The 16,173-nt window shown below is 32.4% G+C and overlaps 1 protein-coding gene and 1 long non-coding RNA gene across 2 annotated transcripts in view; both read right to left on the bottom strand.

Annotated features, from left to right (window-relative positions):
- Window positions 1-16,173, bottom strand: part of LOC132759674 (hexokinase-1-like) — a 57,477-nt gene that overhangs the window by 13,677 nt on the left and 27,627 nt on the right. Inside the window, exons 11-12 of the mRNA XM_060751484.1 lie at window positions 3,054-3,218; window positions 1,854-2,016 (exon numbers count right to left, since the gene is read on the bottom strand). Coding sequence (XP_060607467.1) covers window positions 1,854-2,016; window positions 3,054-3,218 — 328 coding nt within the window. The remainder of the gene's footprint in view (window positions 1-1,853; window positions 2,017-3,053; window positions 3,219-16,173) is intronic.
- On the bottom strand, window positions 12,891-15,700 carry LOC132759668 (uncharacterized). The gene is made up of 2 exons (XR_009629756.1): window positions 13,374-15,700; window positions 12,891-13,327 (listed from the first exon to the last, which is right to left on the bottom strand). It is a non-coding gene; the product is annotated as an uncharacterized LOC132759668 (long non-coding RNA).

Genomic DNA, 16,173 nt, shown 5'->3' on the forward strand with positions numbered 1-16,173 from the left:
TGTCGAAAACGTTTCCGATGCTAGCAATCAATGTAAAATATTATCGCAATTGACTTGAAATATAATTAGTGTTTTATCGTTTTAGAAAAGAAGCCATACCTTAAACAATTAAGCAAAGTACTATAAAGTACGTTCAGTGGCTCATTTCAAAAAGGAAAATGTACTTTATAGTCTACCTCCTATATGATTACTTATTAAAAATCTTTTTTCTATAAGCAAAGTGATAAGAATTGAGGTAAATTTTGCCAATTTACATGACAGAAAATGTCGTTCCTTATTTATACGTAATACATAGAGCTCTATAGCGACCCAGCAAGACTGTCTGTAAAACTGTCACGACTTGTAGAGTATGTTTCAGTTAACCAAGTCAATTTTCAAGAAATTACAGAACAAATATGCGGGAATGTCACGTCAGTCAATTGTTAATTAGTCTTGGAAATGAAGTGGTCAATATGAAAAGTCTTCAACGACAGACTTCATGATTGTTTCTCAGTGAAGTTAATGTTAAGTCCGTTTGCCTTTAGTCGTCTGTACCCAAATTAATTAAAACATGGCTTCTTTGTATTGCACTTAATTTCGTTAACGAAATTACTTTATGTGCCAATAGAACACAATGCAACTTATTACTGAAAATTTGATCTCAGATCGCAATAAACGATTTAACTGATGGCCATAAAAATGCACGATACTCTGTGGAAATATAGCCAGTATTATATCATAAATGAACCTCACTACAACATGTTCTATGTATACGGTAGGTTATATATCTAAGCAAGATAAAAAAAAATACGAACTCTTCTTCTTAGCATTTGGCAAGGATTTCCCATCCGATTTGATACAATTAATATATGATTGCCCATAATACCAAGGTTTAATTTGCAAAAATAGAAATACATATATTTCGACTCGAAATCACGGAAAATGTGATCACTTTTAAGTTTTGGTAAAAACTTGATTTACTCAAACAAACTCTTCTAGGTCTTTGTGACATAATATTAACAAATTTCACATTTTTTTAAACCTGAATTAAATTCATTTAACGAACTCGAAAACTCCTTTGTTTAGCATCGGTTCTTCGATTTATGCGAAAACCGAGGGATGAACACATTTTCAAAACTGTCACATTAGGTTTGGAGACTCTAATGTGTTGGCGTTGTTGTTATGTTTTCAGTTTTCTTGATAATCATACAATGAAGGCACATGTATACTTATTGACATTTAACACTGTGTCAGATATGTATAAGCTAATGCACAGGTGTTGAACATTATTCCCTTTTGTTTTTGTGAAGGTCATGTGGCAACTTTCCATTTTACTGATGGAGGCACATAATATAGTGTTCTCATATGAACATAATATAATGTTCTCATATGCAATACCTAACACAGTAGCAGATCTTGTGTCAAGCAATCGATTTTAATAAAGTTTTCTACATTTTTTTCATATGACAGAGCACAAATAATTAGTAGGGATTTCCTATTACCGGTAATGACTTAAAAAATCGTAACTCTGTACGTACCTTTCTGATAGCGTGGCCCGGTTATTTTTCACGATGATTCGTCTGCTGCTATCAGTAGTCAAGTTTCGGCACAGGACCTGTTTCGACTCATTCAAGGTCGTTTTTCTAGAAAAACGGCAATTCATAAGAAAATGAGCTGCCAACAGATGCTTAGACAAATTTTGCATTATATTATCAACAAAAAATTCAAAGGTCAGAAACATTTCAATCAAAACCGCATTGATGAAACGGGAATTGGTCCTGTTCCGGAACTGGTTACTCCACCGTACTGGAGTTATCAGACAATAAACTAACAAATATTCAAACATTTAAAATGCATTTTTACATTCAACTAACCCGTGCCATTGGGGACATCCCGGACGAAGCATGGCCACATTTTGACGTTGGATTGGTCATGGGTGGCCTTATCTAATCCAAGGTCAAGGTTCTCGTTTAATAACTTTTGTACTTTATTATAAGTTTCGTCTGACAGGCAAAACGGCTTAATGATGTTATCATTCTGAAAGAAAAACGTGCACATAGGTAATGTGATAAATGAACTGACATGAATGTAGAAATACCTAGCGAATACATTGTAATATATTTACTACATAAAAAAACACATCTGTATTTAAGCAATACGTATCATTGACCCACTTTTGGGATATATATTTTGGTCTTGTAAAGAGCCATAATTTGAGAATAGAGAGCGATGTAGTGAAACTAATATGCAAATTTGACAGTCTGTTATCATATTTCTGCCCGACACTCATTTAAAACACATTAACGTAATGATTTACTACATTTTATTTACCATACCATATGAAACTCAAATCATTTATATAATTTACAAAACTCTATTAAGTACTTCCTCATCAAAGCTTAATTTGTGTTCTTTTCATAATAATTAAAGACAAGTAAGCATTAAAGAAAATGACTGTATGATTTCTTTTTCAGAAACAATTTTACACGGAGAATCTTGTATTATCAGATCAATTCATGACTGGTTAAACAAATTAATATCGATTGAAATAGTCAGCACTCACTAACATTGTAATTAATTTATTAAGAGATACATTTTGATCTACACTGTCTTGTTTCATAAAAGCATTGCATCGCAATACAGCAGCCTATGGTATTTTACGCTATAATACATAAAATAGCTGAATGTAACATTTTATCAGTAGGATTGGGTACAGTTGGACTAAATAATGTTGAGTAACACACTTAATGTCGTCTTAAACCTAATTTTCTTTAATGCTTTTTACTGAAACATTCCATTCGTTTTAGAAAAATATACATTGGTCTTTAAACTATATATTGAATAAGATGTTAAACAGCAACAAGTTAAATACTATATTGTATATACAATTAAACAATGTACATGTATGTACTCGTTCGACCGATACAACATTGTTTACATTGTGTGACAAGGTCAATTGCATACGTTAATTTGTAAACATATAACATGTGTTCAAAATTATAACAGTATCAAACTTAGACAATACTTTTAATGTCGAATAATCCAAACTATTAAAAAGTTTAAAGGTCACCTACCACAAAATCTGTATAATCTGGTAAAAGTCCAAAAAGTGATTCCTTAACCTCGTCAATAGTAAGACCTTTGATTTGTTTATTCATCATCGACCCCCGGGACATAGATCCCCTAGGGGTGGATTTTAGCATCGCTGCTAAATCTGTTTCCGAAGACGACATTTTCAAATATCACATGTGTACACGATTTATTTTTATGATACACAAGGAAAATAAATATCCTTCCTATATAACACACGCGCAGTATGGCTTTACACACACTATTGAATATAGCTTTAAAGCTAGTATTTGCGGCGAGCGTAAAACCTTATCTCAGCCAAGAGTGAAAAAAAGATATATTGCCGTCGATATCAGTAGATCTATAGGAATATTTAAACGACATTATTTGGGGAGCTCATTGTTATATCTGTGCCTTTAATCAAATAAGAATTCGCTAGTCAGTTTTATTACAGAATAAAAACTAATGTTTGTTAATTAGAACCAAAGCTTCTGTGCTGTTTACTATGAATTATACTAAGAGAAGTATGTCGAACAATCTAAATTATTGAAGCATCGATCGGTGATTCTTTGTTGGAAGACGTGAAATTATATTGTGTAAGGCTTTGATGTGTTTTGTCATGTTAAAGGCAGAAGTACCCGAGTAATTAAACATATTTATTGTTTTATATAATGATGTTTGATAGATTAATATCACTTTCATAAACATTAAAATAGATTAAAACGTTATTTGTATACTTAAGGACAGTATATTTTCAATGTTTTGAACGTTTCCTGTCTTATAATTAAAAGGACAGCCCCTGAAATGCTTTTATTTTCTTTTTCTTCAAAAAATTTTGTTGTGCAGTTAGGTTTCCCAAAAATTTACTATTTGGCCAACTATCTACACAATCTTTTGCTTCTTTTGTTTTTAATATAGAGATTTTGTATGGAAGTCAAAGTACTTCTTTGTATACATTATACTACTTTTTAATGACAAATAATTTCACATTCATAGCTTCTTTCTTCGTGTGATAAGCGTCTAAATTGCTCTAAAACTACATGTATTTTTAAACGTTTTTTAAACCCCATTGCCCTTTCTAAAGAATGAAAATTATTTCTGTGACATAATGTGACTATGAGATATTTGATTACGGCTAAATGAACATCATTTTATTTTATCATAACACTACTTCTTCTCTATGTATTAAATATATTTTGTGATATCTGATAATCTAGATTAAACTGCGGTTTATTTTAGATAAAAATAAAACATTTGCATATCATTAAGAAAACTTGTATGCATTAACACAAACATACTTTTTGAATTATGTTTAACTCTGCATTAAAATGCATCATATACATCATAAAAGTGACTTTGAATGCTTATGCAAGTATAGAAGATTGTATTATTTAATAGGCAATATACTAAATATAGTCCATGTATTCTCCACAAGCTAAAACATGAAAGTTAATTATATCAAAATGTTCTGATAAAGTAGATATTTTTCATACATAGTTCTTTTCACAAGGCAGAAATGTATAGTAAAATGTATCAATTTCTCAAGAATTACAGTTTTCTCTTTTATGTATGCTCATGATTCATACATCATAGCATGAATCATGAGTGAAACAATATCACAATATTGTTTTATCATTTCAGATTTTAACTCAGCTGTTAGATACTTCTTTTTAAATCTTAGATAATGAATAATGCCAATTACAGATTGTTGCAGACGAAATCATGCTCTGATCGTCTCCATTGCATATAATTGTGTCCTAATTCATCCATTATTTGCTATAATGCTATTACCTCTCTTTAAAAGCTATCCTTGTTTCAAGATTTATTTTTCTTTCATTTCAGTAAACAATGATCCTGTAAAGCAATGAACAATCCAATATTATCCATCAAGCAATTATGTATTAAAACATGGTGTTTAAGACGCTATTTTGTTAGTATAATAACATTAAAAGAACTTATATTTATTTCAAGTACTTGCATTGGCTCTATCAATTAAGGATGGTAAAAGTTGAAATGATCTAAGAAGGTTGTTTTTATCAAATGTAATTGGCACACATGACTAAAACATTTTAAGACATTGTATTTCAATATGAAATGAATCATCTCTGTAACGCAAGCACGACAAGATGTTTGGAGAGGTCGTTTTCATGGCGGATACATGTTTCGTTTCTTAATATCAATCAATCTATCCACTTCCAACACAGAAATCCAATCCAAACAAAGGCTTTTATAGAGATGTTTTAGAATACTACAATATTGCTTTATTGGTTATTATCTAATATTCCTTTTCTTTAGCTTTATGCCAAAAGGGTGCACATGCAAAACATCTATTGAAAATGTTTCTTCATATGGCTAAGATGGAAAGTTGCTTTATTAAAACCCAAAGCCAAGTTGGTAAATTTCACTATGCTGTTAAAAGTGTATGAAAGTTATATCTGCTGTCTGTGGTTTATGTTGTTCGAATGCATACTTGAAGTTTACAAAATTATTGTTTGAATGCATGCATGAAATCACTGCAAAGTGAATAAACACCAATCATATATAACAGGATGTTTTAGTCTATATCCTTTCAATATGTACTTGTGTTAGATAATAGAGATCTCTTTACAGAATTAATAATAAGTTTATGGAAACAACTTTAAAATGATTTTATCATTTTGCTAATAGAGGCTTCAGGGATTGTTATCTTGATACGTTTCTTGTAGCCAATAATGATCTAACTACAGGGACCACATACAAATTGGTATATATATAGGCCTTCTTTGAGCTTGTGCATTTGTATGTATTTCATATATCAGTATATTGTTTAAACAGTTGGTCCAGTTAGTTTTTCTGATTACTGGTAAGAGTTATTATCTCTTTTTCATATATAAGATATAGTACGTTTGAGCTAATTTAATATTTCTAAGAACATGACTGCTGCATGGTTACATGTCAGGGAGCGTACACTCAGTGCCTGGAAGAGCGGATGATGTCGGGTACCGTACACTCAGTGCCATGATGTCGGGTACCGTACACTCAGTGCCTGGAAGAGCGGATGATGTCGGGGACCGTACACTCAGTTCCTGGAAGAGCGGATGATGTCGGGGACCGTACACTCAGTGCCTGGAAGAGCGGATGATGTCGGGGACCGTACACTTAGTGCCTAGAAGAGCGGATGATGTCGGGGACCGTACACTCAGTGCCTGGAAGAGCGGATGGACCCCCATTAAGCAAAGACTACAATGCATACGGTTTTGTAACGGCAAAGCAAGACTTTATATTTTAAATTTTCGCAGCAGACGCCATCCTGTTGATTTAAATGTTTACATAGTGTTGTGCAGTAAGTCATATAACAACTGGAATACACCAATAATAAGCGAATTTTACGGCAGAACAATCTATTTCGTGCAGATCTCGTTACCATAGAAACTGAAAATAATTGTCTGAACAAGTAATTTATGCAAGAATTAAGTATTGTTGTTACCGGTAATTATTTAAAAATGTACATAACCGATTTTGGATGACTCGTTTTCTAAATAAACTATGTTAAAAAAAAGTATGAAAACTTGAATTTACAATATTTAGTTTCAAATCCTCTACTGGGCAGGCAATATAGCATCCGATGATAAAAATATTTTAATGTATTGATTACATCAAAAGAAAGATTGTGATTTACTCTATATAAGTATTTAACATATTTTTTAAAATCTTTTTACAATAAAAATACTGTTAAGTTGTTTAATCAGTTTGGATTATGGAGGTATTATTCTACAATATACCTTAGATTTTTCTGATTATAACGACTGTTTTCATATCAATGAACAACATCAACGCAGATGGAATCTCTAAATATACACTTAATGTTATTTTGTTTTGTTTATTTTATTAAGAGTCATGTCTGTCATTAAGACTTTCTTTTAAGATTAGTCTTAAATCTGCATAACTACTAACATTTTTGTTAATACTTCTGACAATGGAAATTCGGAAACAGGAAAAACTAAAAAGGGAAAGATAATGCAAGAGCAATGTTAAGAAAAACTGCAGACTTCTTTTAATCGAGTTTATTCACGAGGGTTACAGGAATGTGCAACGTCTTTTATGCTCTCTGTGAACACGCAAGACGTAGTCCCAGATACTCCCTAGCACCGACCTAAGCAGGAATCCATCTTAATGTAAGGATCTGACATTCTAGCATAATTCTGAAATGTACTTACAACAGAACTTATAATGAAATCCAAGTGACATTGTGAAATCCTATAGCTTAGTCATATATTGTTGACTTCTACAAGTTAAAGATTCACTTACCTGATTGATCTGAAGGAACCCTGTATTAACACTTATTGACTTTGCAATTTAAGCTGATAGAAATGTTAAACTTACCTTATTGTATAGCAGAAAACTGATTTTCTCTTTACATTTTCTGTGTAGCAGACGTCCAATGACAGACATCTTTGAAATCTGTCACTTCATATTTTATATTGAAGATTTCTTATTGTTAATGTCAATTTCAGTCAAATTCAATTCAAGAACCTAAATTATGTAAAGTTTATGTTTGATTAAGGTCAGAAATCCTTAAGTATTCACTACATGTTTCTGTATATTAATGATTTTCGTATGTAGATTTTATATGAGATTTCAATATGGCCGCCATTGAAATCCAAGATTTCAGATTCAGAAATCCGGCCGTCTGTCCATTGGAGGATTTCCGGATTTCTGTTGTTTCATTGGTGGATTTCAAACATCGAACCTTATAAAAGTCGGAATCCAACCAATGTTGTCACTTCGGTCTTGACCTCCAAGTAATGTAAATAAGTTGTAAAACCGCCAAAGTTCAAATTCAGTAAACATCTTACAAACGACATTGTTATCCAAACTTGTAAGTTTGTATGTATTTAAATCCAATATTAGTAACTCACTAGACACTGTTGTTGCCGAAATACTTGTTATAAACTTAGAAAACTGTATAAGAATTGTATTTATTTTCCCCATCCTGACATACGTTTACAATGGTGTCAGAAGTAATGGGATGGTCTAAATTATTTACCATCCTATAAAACGGACCAGACAAGTGCATCTCATCCATCCATCCATAAGAAAAAAAAACATTTCAACTTGTGAAGAAAATTTTTTTACTGAGAAACATACAAATGAACTGACAGCAACATTATTATATTCCTTGAATAAACTGTACTCTTATATCTATTACTAACAGCAAATAGAGATTTAAACAGTATTTACTTTGGATTAACACACATTATGGCAGACTCTTCAGATTCTGAAATAGAATTTTGTCATAATAATAACAACAGAGCTTTGAATGATGAAAGGCAAAGTGATGAAGCTCCACATCTTCATATTAAAACTGAAAGAGCTGATTCTCCATTGGATGAGTATGACACAAATGATGAGGAGCCGCTTGCAGGTCAGGACCGAAGTCCCCCTCCAAGGGGTAGACCATCAAGGTGGACGAAACACCATGACACGCGTAATGGACTTTCCAGGAAAATGTTGCCAAGAGAGCCAAACATTAAACTTAAATTATTTAGTGGAGATGAAAATTTTGAAGAATTCATAGATCATTTTGAAATAAATGCTGAATTAGGATGCTGGGACTTACATAGCATGAATTTAGCCTTAAGGTCCTGTCTGACGGGAAGAGCCCAAGTTTTTATTTCAAGACTTCCTACTGACATTAAATCAAGCTATCGCAGCCTGGTTGAGGCCTTGCGAAATAGATTTACTAACAAGTATGATCAACCAGTGTGGGTATCTTCTCTGAAAGCAAGAAAACGAGGTTCAACAGAATCTATTGCGTCTTTTGCAGATGCTCTCTCCGAACTTGCACGCAAAGCATATTCTGATCTGAGTTACAATGCACAGGAGCGAATGGCTTTAGATCAATTGTACAATAACCTGTGTCCTGAGCTTCAGTATAAGTGCATCGAAAAAAACTGTAGTACTATAGATCATGCTGTCAGCATTATACAAACATATGAAAGTGTTTTGGGTTACAAGTAGCAAAACTCACATTCCCAAGGCATCATTGACCAAGACTTTTAATGAAAAAATGTGAAAACAACTGATATAGAAAATCAGAGACTTAATATTTTAGATGGTAATATCCAACAATGGACAGGTACACATTCAGATAATTGTTCTGCTTTTTAAGTTATTGTATCCGAAAAAGTACAAACATCAATTCGGGTTATTTTAGAGGTACCAAACAAAGACTTTATGTTGCCAGTTTTATTATTTTTAATCTAATTACAAAGACAATTCTCTTCAAATAGTAATTGGTGTTGCTTTAAATGACTCGTCATGCACTCAAGTGAATGGAACAAACTACAGTAATCAAACAAAAAAAAGTGACGTTGGAACTTGCACTTCAATAGGTGACCTATATATATTTCTAGAATTGGAAAAGTAAGCATGGTAGCCAGTGAACCTAATACATGCATATCTCAGATGGGCAGAACAAAAGAAAGAATACCTACTATGCTAAAAGTGTATTAAGAATGACCATAGATAACAACACCTTTCACGGATGATAAAATTAATTTTGGAGGAATGGAAAGCGGGACACGGTAATACTGGCCTGATCACCCAGGGATTACGATAAGATGACCTTTGTGACTTCATTAGGATGATGTCACGTGTGTTAATGGCCATGAGAGTCTGGTCTTAACGTGTGTGATTCTATAATGTGAAGCTGCTGTATTCTATGGGAAACTTAATGACTGGTAGACATTGGGTTAGAAAAACAGTATCCAGAATAAGGAGATTATCAGAAATTTGTCCAATGCTTTAAAATGGACTAGGAGATATAAAGTATTCAATCTAAAGCAATTATGTATGAATGTAACTATGCTGTATGTTACAAGTATACATATTTAATGCTTCCAAACAAACCACTACCACGTGAGTATCATCCATCTAGGTTACTATTGGAAACATCTTTGAAGCTTAAAGAAATAGTCAAAACTTGGAAAGACACATACATACATGCAGCATCACACTCTAAAGAATTGGAAGATGTATTGAAACAAATTGCTGGTGTTAAAATTCGCATCTGAATAAAATCTTGACATTTCCGCATCTGAAGAATCAACACCTAGGAATTGAATAAAATAATTAAGCATGACATAAAAACTACAATAAGACTGAGGACATTTACATTATCTGATTAAATAAACTTTTCATATAATATATATACATAAAGTAATAATAATTACAGAACAGCAGAACTTTTAACTAACTGTGAAATAAATCATAAATATTTTGTGGTCTAGTACCTATTTCGGACAGTATAAAAAGTTCAGGGAATATCAGTCTTAAAGACTTAGGGAGGGGGTGTGTAAGGATCTGACATTCTAGCATAATTCTGAAATGTACTTACAACAGAACTTATAATGAAATCCAAGTGACATTGTGAAATCCTATAGCTTAGTCATATATTGTTGACTTCTACAAGATAAAGATTCACTTACCTGATTGATCTGAAGGAACCCTGTATTAACACTTATTGACTTTGCAATTTAAGCTGATAGAAATGTTAAACTTACCTTATTGTATAGCAGAAAACTGATTTTCTCTTTACATTTTCTGTGTAGCAGACGTCCAATGACAGACATCTTTGAAATCTGTCACTTCATATTTTATATTGAAGATTTCTTATTGTTAATGTCAATTTCAGTCAAATTCAATTCAAGAACCTAATTTATGTAAAGTTTATGATTGATTAAGGTCAGAAATCCTTAAGTATTCACTACATGTTTCTGTATATTAATGATTTTCGTATGTAGATTTTATATGAGATTTCAATATGGCCGCCATTGAAATCCAAGATTTCAGATTCAGAAATCCGGCCGTCTGTCCATTGGAGGATTTCCGGATTTCTGTTGTTTCATTGGTGGATTTCAAACATCGAACCTTATAAAAGTCGGAATCCAACCAATGTTGTCACTTCGGTCTTGACCTCCAAGTAATGTAAATAAGTTGTAAAACCGCCAAAGTTCAAATTCAGTAAACATCTTACAAACGACATTGTTATCCAAACTTGTAAGTTTGTATGTATTTAAATCCAATATTAGTAACTCACTAGACACTGTTGTTGCCGAAATACTTGTTATAAACTTAGAAAACTGTATAAGAATTGTATTTATTTTCCCCATCCTGACATACGTTTACATTAAACACGACAAAACTTAACAATTGATGATCCAGAAGGACCAGAAAAAAAGATTACAACACTGAGATAAATGTCCGTTTCGTCAAACATAAAAGCTGCAACAATAATGTACTTGTTTGTGGTGGGCCTAACAATGTTGTTTTATATTTATTTAGTTGAGCATACATTTTAAACATCGTTTAGAGTAGATGTCACAATAATTAAAAATATTTAAAACATGATAAGCCGGATCTTTGCGGCTTTTATTAAAACATTTTCTGTAATAAAATGTCCCAAAATCGTCTGTAAATTATAGTTATTATTACTTTTTTCGGAAACTTCCTACTTACTAGGATATACAAAACCCGTACAGTATCGTTTATCAATGATCCACCGACACAAGTAATATTAAAGTTTATTCTTTAAAAAGTTTGTAGAAATAAACTTTAAATCAAGAACTCCTCCTCAAATTACCACTCTTTAAATATTACTTGTCTTTTTAGTGAATCAAAAGCGCATCTAATATTTCGCTGTTTGTATTATTTTTTAGCATTAAAATAAACTTGAAATTTTTAAAATTGGTTCATGAAGCCCTGGGCCGAATTGAAAACAAGTAATCTTACTAAGGATGTAGGCCGAAACAAATGTATAATGTATAAAGACCTTCTAAAGATAAACTATCAACTATTCTTCTTCTTATTGGCCGATTCAATGACCGGTCTGGGTTAAAAGCCTTCAAATGTTTTTTTTAATGTTTTAACAAACTTTTCTTATGTAGGCTTAGGGCAAACTATATTATTATATATTATCATATTATTCCTTACTATGAATGTAGGCAACGCTCAAACTTAATCAACAACATGCATTTTTTTATCAATATTGAACAAAAAGAAGTATTCTAAGATAAGTAAGGAATCTAGACTCGGAACAAACTTAAACAGGTACTCAATAAGAAAAACTTCAAGAGCCTACAGATTTCAAGGACAGAGATCGCCCCTTTCAGTCACACACACATTGTCACAGTTATAGAACGAAGTTAAGGTGCCCTTCGTTCATTACAGATATATTAGTTTACACCAGAGTAGAACCACTAACTTTTCTAAAGCTAGCAGGATTTAAATTTTCAGAGGTAAGGGGCAAGATATTTGGAACTAGAACTATCACTAAATGTGATTAATACCCCCGCAAGACTTCTTCGGAAATGAGGAAGTTACTAGTAACAGAATACCTTGTAAAAGAATTAAATAGAGTTATGGTTGTGGGCAATTAAAGATAGTTGTGGTTCTTGTATGTTGCATTTCCTTTCACTGTGGTTGACCATTGATGAAGTTTTATTGAACTACTCTGTAATAAGTCCAAAAAGAGTTTCGTTTCTTAAGAACTGTACTTCCTCTCATTACGCTTGACCATTGTATGAAGTTGCATTGAATTCTAAACATTAGTTTTTAAGTTATGCATCGGACAAGGGAAAGGAACAAAGGGCAATAACTCTACGAATACTGAAGATGGAGTTATGGTTATTGTACACTGCACTTCCTCTCATTGCGCTTGTCCATTGTATGAAGTTGTATTGAATTCCTACGACTAGTTTCCATATTATGCACTGGACAATAAAAAGTAACAAAGGGCAAAAACTCTTAAATGAGGCAAGTAAGAATTATGGTTTATGTGCACTGCGCTTCTTCTAAATACACTTGACCATTGTATAAAATTGTATTGAATTCCAACCACTAGATTTCATGTTATGCTCTGCAACAAGGAAAAGAAACAAAGGGCAATCACTCTATAATTACTCTGGATAGAGTTATGGTTCTTGTGCACTGCACTTCCTCTGATTGTGCTTGACCATTGTATGAAGTTGTTTTGAATTCCATCCAGTACAACTAAAGTTATGCTCGGGACAAGGAAAAGTATCAAAGGGCACTATGTAATTAGTCAAGATGGAGTTATGGTCCTTGTGCACTGAGCTTTCTCTCAATGTGCATGACCGTTGAATTAAATTGTATTGAATTCCAACCAGTAGTTTTGAAGTTATGCTCTGGACAAGAAAAAAAGCAATGGAAAAGTAACAAAGGGCAATTACTCTGTAATTACTTTAGAAAGAGTTATGGTTATTGTGCACTGCACTTCCTCTTATCGTGCTTGACAATTGTATGAAGTTGTTTTGAATTCCAACCAGTACTTTTCAAGTTATGCTCCAGACAAGGAAAAGTATCAAAGTGCAATAACTCTGTAATTTGTCAAAATGCAGTTATCGTTCTTGTGCACTGCACTTCCTCTTATCGTGCTTGACCATTGCATGAAGTTGTATTGAATTCCAACTAGTAATTTCAAGTTATGCTCCAGACAAGGAAAAGTAACAAAGGGCAATAACTCTGTAATTAGTTAAGATGGAGTTATGGTTCTTGTACACTGCACTTCCTCTCAATGTGCTTGATGATTGTATGAAGTTGTTTTGTTTTCCAACCATTAGTCTTCAAGTTATGCTCCAGACAAAAAAAAGCAATGGAAAAGTAACAAAGGGCAATGACTCTGTAATAAATTAAGATAGAGTTATGTTTCTTGTGCACTGCACTTTCCCTTATTGTGCTTGACCATTGTATGAAGTTGTTTTGAATTCCAACCAGTAGCTTTTAAGTTATGCTCCGGACAAGGAATAGTAACATAGGGCAATAACTCTGTAATGAGCTAAGATGGAGTTATGGTTCTTGTGCACTGCACTCTCTCTCAATGTGCTTGACCATTTTGTGAAGTTGTATTGAATTCCAACCAATAGTCTTCAAGTTATGCTCTGGATAAAGAAAATGCAACAGACCGATGGAACGACCAACCAACCAACGGGTGACTCCTATATAACCCCCCCCCCCCCCCCAAACTTTGTTTCGGGGGTATAATAAGCATCCTTAACCTTTCGGCCACTGACACTCGTACTGATACAGAACAATTTTTTTTATATTTTCAAACATTTATTGAAGTAGCACAGTGCATTTTACGAAAAGAAAAAAAATAACTACTTAAATAGATAATACATGATGCGTTTGTAAACGTTTCCAACTAATGATACATCATCAACAAAAACAACATGACTATCTCCATTTAACACCATAGACTACATTATCAGGTAAATAAAACAGATTATGACTTCATAACAGAACTAAAACTATTCAAGGGGAAGTAAAATTTGTGAAATGTCAGGAAAAGCAGCCAAAGTATTTAAAGTGCAAATTTTTTATTTATATTTTTGTCTATTTTCATTGTTTTTGTTTATTTCTATGAATTATAAAATTGTACCATTTTTGAAAAGTGCTCCTTTTTTAAACATGAAAATATAGCTGCAGTTATAACACCAAATTAAACTGACATTTTTGAAATTCCATTGTTATTTTAAAATATGTTCAGTGTTGTGAAGTGTAAGTTTCTGTAAATACACATTTTTTGCCAAATACATTTTTTTTTTATATCTTTATTCTCCTGGTACTTTAAAACATTACTGGCAATTACAATTCAGGTAAAGAAAATCGCATGAAGTCTTCAGGTGATAAACAGAGACAGTCAAAAAAATCTATCAACATAAATTATGTCCTAACAACAAAACCTTGAGAAGTGTCAACAGCTACAACAGTTTTCTGAAAGACTTGTCGTTAACATCATCAGCATGGCATTCTTAAAACACAAGCAAAGGTGTGTAGGTCAGGTCACAACAACACTGAATGTGTTAGTGTAAAAATGACAGAATTCCAATAGGCAAAACTGAAGAAAAAAAATCTCAACAAAAGTCAGACCATGTCTTTATCAATTTGATAGCATGTCTAAAACCATTGGGAAACAATATTTCACATTTCCGATTATATTTCAAATCTTAACATATGATTAGGTGATTATTCTTTTTTTATAAGATGGTATAAGCCAAGTGATGGTATTTGACTGTAACATTTTATTTTGTCTGTCCGCTATCTACACACACTTGCTTGTCTTTTATACACAAAAGCTGCTCTTTAAATTGCTGGACACAAGCATTGTAGCCTGAAGCATTAAAAACTTAGTATATTGTATAAACAAGGAGATATTTTATTAGATTTTTATTTATTATACTTAAATTGAAAAATGCATATATTTTTTAAAGCCACAAATTATTAGGTAGCATTTAAGTATACATGAGGATACCAACAATGTAACTATTCCAAATAGGGAAAAAACTTGGCATCCATCAATTTAACAAAAAAATACAACTTTTTTTTAAATGCTCTGCTGTTAAATCCACACGTATTATGATGGACACCTAAACTGGTATCAGATAACATTACACTGTTTTACTGTAAGGTTTGTTGTTTAACCAACAACAATTTATCATACATGATGATAACAATACTAGTTACTACCACTGGACACTGTATCAGTATCAACTTACTCATGAAAAAAGCTATTTTAGGAGAAACTCTTCTTAAATCTACTTTACATTATAAATGTTCGTCATCTATTTCATTTAGGTATTCATTTATTTTTTTTTTCTTGGGGGGGTTCTTCAAAGCTCTCATAATCTCTTCAAATGAAAAAAAAGCTAAGTCTCTGTCTAGTGTCAGGATTTGAAGCCACAACAGTGAGAGGGCAAGTGACTCCAAGTCAGGAACTTTAACCACTTGGCCAAGGAGGCGATATACATTATGTATAAAGTATTTTTGGGTATTACATTTTGCAACATCTAACATTTCTTTTCCTGTCTGTCACAGAAGTATTTTTAGATCATTTTAAGTAATGTATTTTTTTTTTTTTTTTTGGATAATTAATATTAATTTTTTAATAATTTCAGAACTGTTTTCATTTACTGACTGAAACACTAATTTTATCATATCTGTTGATATAAATTAAAAGGGTGAGTAAAAGTTAAACTGATACAGGTATCTGCCGGTTATTTTAAAAATATATGATGAGCTGCCTAGACTTGTTATAACTATATGCAGTCAACATTAAATGGTGTA

Source organism: Ruditapes philippinarum, unplaced genomic scaffold (genome assembly GCF_026571515.1).
Source record: "Ruditapes philippinarum isolate M1 unplaced genomic scaffold, ASM2657151v2 ctg4199_1_1_1_1, whole genome shotgun sequence".
Taxonomy (NCBI): Eukaryota; Metazoa; Mollusca; class Bivalvia; order Venerida; family Veneridae; genus Ruditapes; species Ruditapes philippinarum.